At 33.7% G+C, this 12,636-nt stretch overlaps 1 protein-coding gene across 1 annotated transcript; it reads right to left on the reverse strand.

Moving 5' to 3' along the window:
* Positions 1–374: 374 nt before the first annotated feature.
* Positions 375–5,265, reverse strand: LOC107788627 (uncharacterized). Its single transcript, XM_075250297.1, has 4 exons — positions 5,127–5,265; positions 4,906–5,034; positions 1,253–1,452; positions 375–1,096 (listed from the first exon to the last, which is right to left on the reverse strand). The coding sequence occupies exons 2-4, from the start codon at positions 4,993–4,995 to the stop codon at positions 838–840; spliced, it is 549 nt and encodes a 182-aa protein (XP_075106398.1). The 5' UTR covers positions 4,996–5,034; positions 5,127–5,265; the 3' UTR covers positions 375–837.
* Between the last annotated feature and the right edge of the window lie 7,371 nt (positions 5,266–12,636).

Below are 12,636 nucleotides of genomic sequence, written 5' to 3' on the forward strand. Positions count from 1 at the left end.
CCATAATAAAAGAAAAAAAATCTTATTTAGTAATTATACAATTCATATAAAAATAACACATATTAAGTAAAACTTGATAAGAGTTGGGCGGCTTGGGCTATGACCTAAATTTTAGCTTATTCTTGACTCAATCCATCTTAGCCCAAGTAACTTTTGGGCGGGTCAATGACTCAAACCGTTTTGACCCACCCAAAATCGACCCAGCCCGCCCATTTGACACCCCTAGCCATGGACTTGGGTATTCGCTAGATTAGTCCAACTTACAAATGTTGAAGTTGGTAACCCTTGCCTATACTTGGAAATAAACTAGAAACAGAGAACTGCCAATGAGTAAAGTACACAATAGTAATGGAAATCAACCAGAAAAGGATGAGTGAAGTCGAAGAAATTCCATTCTGTTCTAATTGTTCCAGCGGAGAATATGAACCAGAAACAGCAGAATCAGACAAGTCCGAGAAAACCTAGATTATAATGAATATGCTAGCACAGAATGGAAAATGGCAGCAGGAATAATAGAATCAATCCTAGTTTCTAAGGGGGACATCGCAGTTTTCCTCCAAGCAAAACCCTGTTCTACAACATTGTACATAAGAAATAACGAGTAGCAAGCAATACCTATCTAAATCTATATCCCTACTCAACAATTTTGGTTTATGATGAAGGATGCACATAAGTCACGACACATAATTAGAATCTCTAACTCAGTAAATCAAATCACCAACCGATCAGGGTTAAGTATACCACATAACCAATATAACGTCTTCATAATTCCACGCATTCAAGGTCAATGCAAAGTTTTGTGAGTGTAAAACCAAAGTTTCCTTTTCCTCAATTGGTTCACTTGAACGCGTTCATCCTTATGCCACCATCCATTCTAGGAGGAATGGATCCTTCATCTGCCTTGGAGTAGCTGACGTAGAAAAGCTCAGAGACAATGCCAGTGAAAACAATAAAAGCAGCGCCAGCACCAAAGACTCCCTTTCTCAAAACCTCACAGGACGGGGGATGTTGTGTCAAGTAAGTCCTATACTTTGTATGGTAGGCATTTCTAACGGAACCCGCCAGTAAGCACACTTCGGCAATAAAGAAGGTGACCCTGAAAGGTCCAGAAACAAATATGTTCAGAGACATAAATTTGATTCTCACATATTTGACAAGATTCTTACACACATCAGCGAAATCATTTATTTCCCTACTCCGGCTAGCAAACACCAAAATGCAGCTCATGAACCATGTTTAAGGAGAAACATACCAGCAGGTGATAAATAAAAGAATAGCCCATGCTCTTGACTTTCCTGGTCGCAGCGCCCTCCCACAACATAAACATCGGCTTGCCAACATTATGATTAGCTGACTAGCCAAAAGGAATAAGAATGAACCCACACCTAAGCCAGTTGCAATATCTGATTCATACACACAGTAATTATACTCTGCATCTTTCCTGATAGTTGCCTGAAAATAGAACCCAAAAATTAATTTTATTATAAATTTACTGACATATATACTACAAAGATTAAATAACCTTATAGACAAAAGAGCTTGTCAGAAATGTCTTCGTATTAAACTAAACATAAGCAATTAGCACAAATCTTGAATTTTATCAATCACTTCTTCTCACTGCTCTAAGATCTCCTAAAGTTTCCTCATAGCTGAGTTAGGCATATATCAAGCACTCGTTCTGAGATAGGATCAACCAATTAACTTAACCCATGAAGTTGGATGTGAAATTATCTCTGGTCACACCTATAGTTCTGTTCACGTGCTAATATTTATTTTTCGAAATGGTAAATTCTTATTGATAAACAGCACTAAGAATGTGCTTGTGTCAAAAGTGTGAAGACAAAAGTATACCCTATCTAAATCTACAGGGATTTTAAGAGCTCTAAGATAGATTCAGCTTTATTTGCAAGTTCCATTCTACACCAAAAGAAAAACAAGAGAAAATGCTGTTGGATTTATCCTCTAGACGTGACTGTGCTTATCTTCAAAGCATCTCAAGTTCCTCTATTTACAAGCTTTCCACCAGATAAAATGTGACTGTGCTACCAGAATGCTTCTAGATCTAAATGTTTGATTGACATATCGAAAAGGCATCTAAGTCACCAAGACCTTCATTCGGGTTACAATATCGACATCATATCATGACAAGCTTCAGCATATGCAGTTCTTTTTCCAATAAGTAAACCTCAGCATACACATAACGATAAAAAATGAGCTAGTTGCCGGAAAAATATTTGTTCTAAACTTAATTTCCTCCATAACTTTTTCGGCTTTTCACATTTTCATTGGCACTTAATGTTGAAAAATGCAAGGACTCATTTTTTTTGTAAAGGTACACAATATTAACGATGAATGCAACCAAAAGAAAAGAATGCTCAAAGAACATACATCTAAAGATTATTATCCAAATATATTCTAAGGTGAGCAAGAATAACTGGTACAACGAGCACCAGATGTCAAATAAGTTGTTATCAGTTTGTAATCCTCGTATTGATCTCACTCATGCACAGCAACAACAACAACAACAACAACAACATATTCGGTGCGATCCCACAAGTGGGGTCAGGGAGGCTGGGGTGTACGAAGACCTTACCCCTAACTTGTGAGGTAGAGAGGTTGTTTCCTATAAACCCTCGGCTCAAAAAAAATATTTACAAAACAAGTTTAAAAAATACAAGAGTAAAAAAGCTATGATAGAATACTAGTTTGGTCAAAAATTGAAATATTAATTTAACGCAATTATTCCAATTATGGAACAGTGGACTGACCCTGGGTTCTCAAAATGTACTGAGACCAATATACCGAATGTTTTAAGTAAACCGATCTATGGTGAATATCTTAACAATCTTGCACTATTTCAGAGCTGGATTACCCTTGTTAAGAAGTACTATAAAGAGTAAAGAGTTTTAGGATAGAAGTAAGATCTAATATATATACTGCAAGTTTAACTCCGATAAAAAGCATGACAGCAAAGAGATGTTGGAAGGGAAAGTGGCACGTAATACAGACAATGTAGATATATCTGCTCAATCTTCAAGCAGGAAGGCGCAATACATGAATTATAGCACAAAGGATTAAACTAAGTTGGCCAAGTGTCAGAGTGGTACAAGCATGTTCTGGAATAAAGAGAAACCTAACCAAGTGAAAGGCTAGGTATCCAGAACAGTTACGGGATCAGCAATGTTACAAATGTGTGGTCGTACAAGATTGGACAAAATTAGAAATGATCACATTGGATGGTGGTTGCAAGTAATATACACAGAGTAGAAGAGAAGGTTATATGATTTAGTCATATCCTATATAGACCTCCAAATGCACCAATCTATAAGTGTGACACTAAATATATGGTACTAAAAAGGAAAGAGGTTGATCTAAGATCACATGCATGGGAAGCTGTCTATAAAACCTACAGTTTCTAGTAATCAACGCAGACTTAGCAAGGAATAAAACATAGTGGAAGCAAGGATCCATATAAACAATACTGGTCAGACTAAACCTTAGTTCTTGTTGTTACGCTTACACTAGATCCGGGTAGGGATAAGTGTATACGGGTAAGTCTAAATTTAGAAAACCTTCAGCTGTAGAACACCTCAATTTGCCTTGCAGACATTACTTACTACTAAACGGAATGAGACCAAGCATAGGTGAATAAATAGAGGACTGATGTAGCCAAACCCAAGAAGTTTGGATTGCATTGTATTTGATCCATTGATTGATAAACATGGTAAAAGTTATTATTTTTTAGTCTTCTGATAAAAATAAGACTATAATTTGGTAGATTATCTAATGTTATTTTGTTCTCCTTTCCTCTGCATGCTATAAATTTTGGAGCTTATCTAACACAAGTATAGATCACTAGAGATGGCAATATAAGAATCAATTCAGCTTGCTTGTCAAATCCAGCATCATCTATATACCGGATTAATCTAGTCATGCACATCCGCAAATAACAAAACAACCTCAAACGAGGTGAACAGACTTTACACAGTATTACAGTCTTTTTCATACTCTCATCAACATTGTTCCTCTGTCCTACATTTTGTATCACGAGCGGAGCCAAAAGGAAAGATATAGGTTCTGCTGAACCCAGTACCTTTAGTCTAAACATTGTATTTCATATTAAGAAATTCACTAAATATGTAAAAATAATTAAATTTAGAACCCAGTTACTACCACCTAATATCATTATCCTAAAATTTCGAACCCATAAAGTTTAATCCTGGCTCCGCCTTTGTTTTCTATGCATATATATACACACAGACACACACAGTGGCGGAGCCACATGCACCCAAGGGGGTGTCAGACACTCCTTTGTCGGAAAATTACATTGTTTAGCTCGGTAAATTTTAAAAGAATATGTATATATACTATATAATGACACCCCTTGACTTCTTGGTGAGTTTGTTTCTTTATATTTTGACTCCCCTTAATAAAAATCCTGGCTCCTCATGTACTAGGCCAGTAATTGTCTCTAGAGGAGCATCACCCTGCTTGTTCAAAATTCAAAAGAATCCCTTCAACCTCTCTGCTAAACTTTCTTTACTTTTTTTTTTTAATTGTATTAAATCAACTTCTGGGTCCTTCCCTGGACATCAACTCAACAAGCAAGAAAGTAGAAACTATGTATCCAATTATCTTCAAGCTGGGTTAGGCTTGCTTGTGTTATTTCATAACGACTGTTCATAGTGTACAAAGAGTTTTAAGGGTTGAGATTTTGTAACCCTAAAATAGCTAGTAATAATTTGAGCATGGAGTTCAATTTACCAACTCAAAATACAAAGACTCCCAATACAATATATATATATATATATATATATATATATATATATATATATATATATATATATATATATATATATATATATGATAGTGTATGATAGTTAAAGCTAGTAAATAAGAACTCACAGTGGCTCTTCTCTGTTCAGCAGCAACAGCAAGTCCAAAAGCAATCAGATCAAACACAAAAACCACTACCAGTAACAGCGTTGATGCCATCTTCCTATTACCAACTTTATCTTCTTCTTCTTTTGCTCTCTGCTACCAATTAAATAGCGTAACTTTATTACTATATAAAAGAATGTTAGATGCGTATACGTAAGTTAGAAACAGAACATAGACGAGCATACCAAAAAAAAAAGGAAAAGAGTGGAAGTATATTTGAATTAATTAATGGGGTACTTGTTGAGTAAGTAAAGCTATGGAAGGAGGAACATGTCCAAATTACTCTTTTCTTTTTCTGCTTTGTATACTCAGCTAGCTTTCCTCATTCTTTATACTACTACTTTTTATTTTTATATTTCTCTATTCTTTTTAATTAAAGGCGGAGCTAAAATTTTAACTTTAGGGGTTCTAAATTTTCAAACAACCGACCCTGTTTCTAGCATGCTATACCCTAGGAAAAAGCAGTATATAGAGCTCTGCTAGCATATATTATTCCCACCCATGCTAAACCAACTATAGGATTTAAGTTACTTAAAGATTTTTTTACATTAATCCGTAATTTAACCAAATGATATCAAGTTTGTTATCTTTTCTTATCAGATTATAAATTAGTATTTGCTATAAAAATTTGTCCATAATTTTTGTTGGTAAAATACATTATATTACTTAAATATGATTAAATTAAAGAAATATGTGTGCAAACACATAACATGTAGTATTTAATAATATCGTATAATCATTAAATGAGAATAAATTTTCATCATCCTTAGTCCTTACAAATTTAGTTGTAGAAAGTTACTGTTTTGGTCTTTAAATAAAGTGGTCACGGTTCCAGTAAAGGAAAACTAAAGTGGTCACGTGTTTTCCAACAGGTGCAATGAAGCTTCCAACCAATCTTTGTTTCTTTTTGACTTCTTTTCTAATTTTAGAGGCTGAGACTACACCCCTTTGACATCTTTCAAATTTTATCGGCTAATCTTTGCAAAAGTTTTTGAATTTGAATAAAGAGAAATATTGGAGAAACTTTATTAAAGAATATACATGATTGACCTATGAGACGTTATATGTTATGCTATTTGAATGGAAGGCCTAATCAGAGGCGGATCTATGATTTAATGATTACGGGTGCTATTACTTTTGATGTAAACCAACTATTAGTAAAGGAGATTGAACTATAGTGTATATTTAGTCGGTTCTATCTGTTTGACTTAATATGATTCGATTTGATCCATTTTGAATTAGTTTAGTTTGATTGATAAGTTTTTTTATATAAAAATAAATATGTTATCATTAAACCGAATAAGTTTTGTCCAATTCGATCTAATTCTCTTGATTCAAATTCAACTGAATAATGTGACTGAAAAATATAAAACAAATAAAATTTTAAATAGCAAATAAACCCATTAACCTACATATAACTAGATTAATATTGTTTTGTATCTTTAGATTTTTTATTTCAAGTAGTAATAAAGTTCATTTACCAGTGTGACTAAACTAGTAATGCCATTACCAAAAAAAAAAAATAGTAGTGCCACTTTCTCCAATAACGAGCCCATCAACTTGTTTAGCAACAGCATTAACCCTTGGGAAAACTTACACAAATGTTTCAAATAAGTCTCAACTTATCAATCTTTAACCTAGGGCTGCTCGGTGGGCCAGGCCTGAACCAGACCGGGCCGGGCCCGCGGTCCTAACGGGCCTGGTGGGCCGGGCCTGGTGGACCTCCTGAGCCCGTCACGGGCCGGTCTTCAAGTTTGAGCCCACGAGCCCGGGACCGTTTAGCCCGGGACCGTCAGGAGGGCCTGGGCCGGTCCTGGCGGGCCCAACGGCTATTTTTTTTAAAAAAAAATTAAAATTCACCAACGGCCATATTTAAAATCTAGCCGTTTGGGCTGAAAATATGACCGTTTTTAAGTTTAAAAAATGGTCATTTTGCCCCCAAACTTTATATAATTACACTTTTCCCCATTTCTCAACTATAAATACCCCCTCATTCTTTCATTTTTATTCACCAATTCATCAATATTTCTCAATCTCTCTCAAACTCTCTACTGCAATTACTTAATTTATTGTTGAAATTTCGTGAAAAATTGTGAAGTTGTTGAATTGAAGTTTTCAAGTGTTCAACGATTTTCAATTTTCAAGAAGTTGTTCGGCAATCCGGTAAACTCGTTTCAACTCTTCGTTTTTAGAATATATTTTGTGTGGTTTAGTTTGCATAATTATAATTAATATGGCATTTACTTTGAAAAAAATGTTTGGTAAAGGAAAAGATAAAACCGGTGAAAGTAGTGGCCAACCAACTACCCTTCCCCCGGCTTCCCGACCTAGAAAAGATAAGCAAGTTGAAAGTAGTCGCCAACCTAGACGTCCTCCTCCTTCCGTAATTCTTGATAGTGATCACCCTTGTTTTCAATTTACCGATAGTGAATTTTATCATAATGTTGCACCAGGTGAAAGATTAGATGATGAAATTATGAATGCTCTTTATCCTAATGAAACCATCTTAGAAAATAATGAGGAAAATGAGGATGATGATGAAACCCAAGCACCGGATTTAGATGATACACCTACTAGTCCTCTTAATAACCCAACTGATGCACCGGTCGACCCACCTGTAGAAACTCCTACTTTTAATAGAGAACCTGCTAAACGCCTAGAAACATCATTAGTTTGGAATTTTTTTACTCAAGTAAGAGAACAAAATAAGGCTAAGTGTAAAACTTGTGGGAAATTAATGGTGCATAAATATACTGGAGACCGTAGCGGCACAGGTAGTTTGACTAGGCACATAAAAACACACCCTAGAGATAAGACTAGATTTTTTCAAATGAAAGCGCAACTAGAGGGGACAAGTGTAGATTCTGCGGTTAACCCTAGTACAGGTTCAAATCTAGTTCAACCAGGAATTAACACTGTCACCGGAGGTATTTTATATTACAATCCAAATAGAGATCGTGAAGAATTAGCAAAGATGATTACTGTTATGTGCTTACCTTATACTTTTGCATCTAATCCTAATTGAGTTCATTATATTAGAAGAGTTTTTAATCCTACTTATAAAGGTTGGCCTCGCGCAACAGTTAAGAGTGATATTTATAAATTCAAACATGAATATGAACAATATTTGCGGTATTTATTTACTCATATACCTAATCGGATTTCTATTACTACTGATATTGGTAGAAGTGGTAATGATTGTGATTATCTAACTGTTACAAGTCATTGGATAGATGAGGAATGGATAATGCAAAAACACATAATTGCATATAGAATAATTAATTCGCGTCACACAGGTAAGTTTATAGCTAACACTGTTGCAGATATTTGTAGATATTTTTGCTTTAGCGATAAAATAATGGCAATTTCAATGGATAATGCTTCTAGTAACACCAGTGCTATAGGCATGCTTACAACAACACTAAATCCTGCATTTACTAATATTTTCCATGTTAGATGTATTTGTCATATTTATCATTTAATTGTCGGTGATGGTATGCGAATATTAAACATAGAAATTGAAAAGGTTAGAATGGCTCTTAATTGGCTTTTTTATTCAAACCGTAGAAGTAGACTTAGAGAGTATTTTAAAAAATGTGATGAATATGGCCTTAGAGAAAGAAAGGTTCCTAAACCTTGCCCGACTAGATGGAATTGTATGTACGAAAGTTTAGTAGTAGCATATGAATATAGAAACCCAATTAATGCAACGTTTAATTCTCGGGTAGGTGGTGAGGATGATGATGAAATGCTTACCACTCAAGATTGGACTAATGTTAAAATTCTTTTAGATTTTTTAGAACATTTTCAAATTGCTACAAATGCATTTTCTGGGCAATATTATCCTACTATTTCAATCTGTTTAGTTTATATTGCAGCACTATCTGATTTGTTTGTTGAATTTAGTGAGGGTGGGGATATTTATGAACTTGCTATAAATGAAATGAAACAAAAGTTTAAAAAATAATTTTTTCCTATCCCTCCTATTTATGGTCTTGCTGCAATGCTAAATCCTACAATGAAATTGGGAGGTCCTCATTTTTGGTATTCAAATATTTATAAGGCTTTAGATCTTTCAAATGAGGAAATTGCGACACTTGCAGATGCAAAAGCTTCAATTAAGATTAATGCTCAAACAGTTTATAATGCTTATCAACTTGCCTTAGAGCATGCTAGGCCAACTATTCCAACCCCTACTTCGTCTAGCTCACAATACTCCAAAAGAGTTGCGGGCTTAAAAGCTCTTAAATCTTGGACAGAGTTCAGGGGGTCTCAAGGTGAAAATTATGATGAAACTTCACAACTAAATGAGCTTCAAGTTTATTTGTCTCGGGGACTTGAAAAGGAGAATCCAGACGGCTCTTTTGATCTTTTGGAATAGTGGAAGGCAAGGGAAAAACATTTTCCTGTTCTTGCAAGGATGGCTCGGGATATTTTATCAATTCAAGCTTCAACTGTTGCATCAGAGAGCGCTTTCAATCAAGCAAGACTGCAAATAGGTGATCATAGGGCGTCTATGAGGGATAGCTTGGAAAAATCAGTATTGTTTAGAGATTGGATCCGCTCGGAAAGAAGAAACTTTGGAATTGCAGAAGCACAACCGGCGATAGATGAAGCTTATGAAGAAATGATAGCGGAACTTGCGGAGGATTCGGCTTCGCCCGGAAGTGGTGATGAACAAGCTTCTTTTCCACCACCACCAACGCAACCTCCTCCGAACCTTGAAGGATTTATGAGATTTGTTAGAGATAATACATAGAATAATATGTAACTTGTATTTTGGCACATCTTCCTTAGTTTTTTTTCCTTCTAATGGTGGTATTAGTACCTTGTTGTGCTCATTCCATTGGGGGAAGGATGACTAAGAAAGATATGCCATTTTTGGTAATAAAATTTATTGCTTCTACCCATGAGCTTCTTTTCGCGATATTTCTTTGTCTATACTTAGAATTATTTATAAGCTACAATATATACATAATATACAATATATATACTACAAGAAAATATATAAGAGAATATATATACATAAGATACAATATAATATACTACAAGAAAATATATTATGCGAAAATATATACATAATATACAATATATATACTACAAGAAAATATATTATGCGAACATATATACATAAGATACAATATATATACATAAGATACAATATATTATGCGAATATATATACATAAGATACAATATATATACTACAAGAAAATATATAAGAGAATATATATACATAAGATACAATATAATATACTACAAGAAAATATATTATGCGAAAATATATACATAATATACAATATATATACTACAAGAAAATATATTATGCGAATATATATACATAAGATACAATATATATACTACAAGAAAATATATAAGAGAATATATATACATAAGATACAATATAATATACTACAAGAAAATATATTATGCGAAAATATATACATAATATACAATATATATACTACAAGAAAATATATTATGCGAACATATATACATAAGATACAATATATATACATAAGATACAATATATTATGCGAATATATATACATAAGATACAATATATATACTACAAGAAAATATATAAGAGAATATATATACATAAGATACAATATATACATAAGATACAATATATTATGCGAATATATATACATAAGATACAATATATATACTACAAGAAAATATATAAGAGAATATATATACATAAGATATAATATAATATACTACAAGAAAATATATTATGCATGACAATTTAGTGTTTTACTATTGTTTTGTTATTTTCTTTTTCGTCAATCACTTTAATAATTAGATATACATATATACTACATATATATTTTTAATATAGCCATGATACTACAAGAAATTGCCTTAAAAAAAAAAAGCCCGCTAGGCCCGCGAAGCCCACGAGCCCGGCCCGTTAAGCACAGGACCATGTGGGCTTAGGCCCGTCACGGGCCGGTTCCACCCATTGAGCCCACGAAGACCGGGACCACCAGAGCCCAGGACCACGAAGCCCGGGACCGCGAGGCCCGGCCCGTTAGGCCCACTAAGGCCCGGGCCCGGACCAGAATACAACATTACTTTAACCATTAGTCATAGACTTACTAAAACTAATTAAGTACATATAAAAATTGAAAAACCAAATAAATAAGGTTCTTTCTCTCAAAGAATCACATGCAAAAAACTCTTTCCATATTTGAGCGTGATTAACAACATTAGAGTAAGACGGAAAGGAAATTTCATGGACGAGGTAGCAAATAAGGTGATGAAATACTAAAAAAAAATACAATATTTCAAAATTCTAAGCAAAAAGGAACTTTTTCAACGGGTATAGTTGAAATTCATTGAAAACACATAGATAAGTCAATATACAAAATTTGAGGAAGATTGGAGGTGATTTGGACTGGTTTTGTATCAAAATTTATAATTAAATCGAGTTCAAAAAATTCTTCTGCGACACATGTATCAAACATGTATCACGCATGTATCTCACACACAGGTATACATAGATATACATGTGATACACACTTGATACAAATATGATACATATGTGATACACAATGTGATGCACATATCATTTTTTTATGTTCAATTTTTACTTCGAATTTTCAATTCAAACTACCTCAAAACCTCACCAAATCATCCCAAAATTGAGATTGAAGCTCCTTAAGATGTACCCAATCTATTCTAATAACACCCACTCAAAAGAGAGCAAAAAATTTGACCTTTTTTGATACAAATAGCTAAATGGTTAATATTAGTAATATTTGGCTAATATTAGTAATATTTTATAAATTGGCCAATTTTTGTAATGAGCTACTTATAAATGGACATAGCCGGTAGTTCCCCCTTAACCCTTTGTTGCCTGCAGAATACAAATGCCCGCATAATTAATGTGTTAAAACCATTTTCGTACAAGTTGAGGTAAATGTCTAAAGCAAATATCGAAACTATATCCAGTATATTTTCTGTTTGTTTTAGAAATAAGCTAGTACTTTCGTTACAGTTCAACAGTCCAGGGATTGCCCTTTTTCCACCATAATTTTCTACACGAGTGGATGCGATTTTCATGAATTGGAACATCTCTTTTATATCTTAGAAACCACATAACGCACAAAAATATAAATTATTGTGCATGTTTGCTTGTCACCAATCTTCTTAAATATGGCAGCAAGTTCTTGCATTTTGTTCACTACTTCATCAGCATTTTGTTAACTAGCCAAAAACCTCTTTATTAACTAGCCATGCAACAAAATTAGGATAGAAAGCAGCTGAGTAATCCAGCATTTTGTTCACTACTTCATCAGCATTTTCAGCATAAAAGGAGTGCAAATGCACACAGCAGGACAAGTCAACACTAGAAAAGCAATACTTAACTCTGTTTCAAATTAAAAGTAAATGTACAATGTCATCTCAGCATTTCATAAACATCTGAATGATTCTGAAAATATATAAAAAATAATAATAATAATAATAATAATAATAATAACTCCAACAATGGACACTAATATATCAAACGACATTGTCAAAAGCTTTTTTGTAACAAAAGAAAGAAAAAAAAAAGAGAGATCAAATTTATAAAAGAAATACCTAAATTGCATCGAAACCACAATTTTTTAAGTTTCTCCGGCTAGGATGTGAGAAATTTCATAAAGGATATGGGAAAACTAAACACAAGAGTAATAAGAGTTTTACAA

Source organism: Nicotiana tabacum, chromosome 3, assembly GCF_000715075.1.
Source record: "Nicotiana tabacum cultivar K326 chromosome 3, ASM71507v2, whole genome shotgun sequence".
NCBI lineage: Eukaryota > Viridiplantae > Streptophyta > Magnoliopsida > Solanales > Solanaceae > Nicotiana > Nicotiana tabacum.

Coding starts and splice junctions, on each gene's coding strand:
- LOC107788627 (XM_075250297.1), bottom strand. CDS start 4,995: ATGGCATCAACGCTGTTACTGGTAGTGGTTTTTGTGTTTGATCTGATT. Junction 1,453..4,905: donor CTGAACAGAGAAGAGCCACT/GTGAGTTCTTAT, acceptor TTCTATTTTCAG/GCAACTATCAGGAAAGATGC. Junction 1,097..1,252: donor CTTTTATTTATCACCTGCTG/GTATGTTTCTCC, acceptor TGGACCTTTCAG/GGTCACCTTCTTTATTGCCG.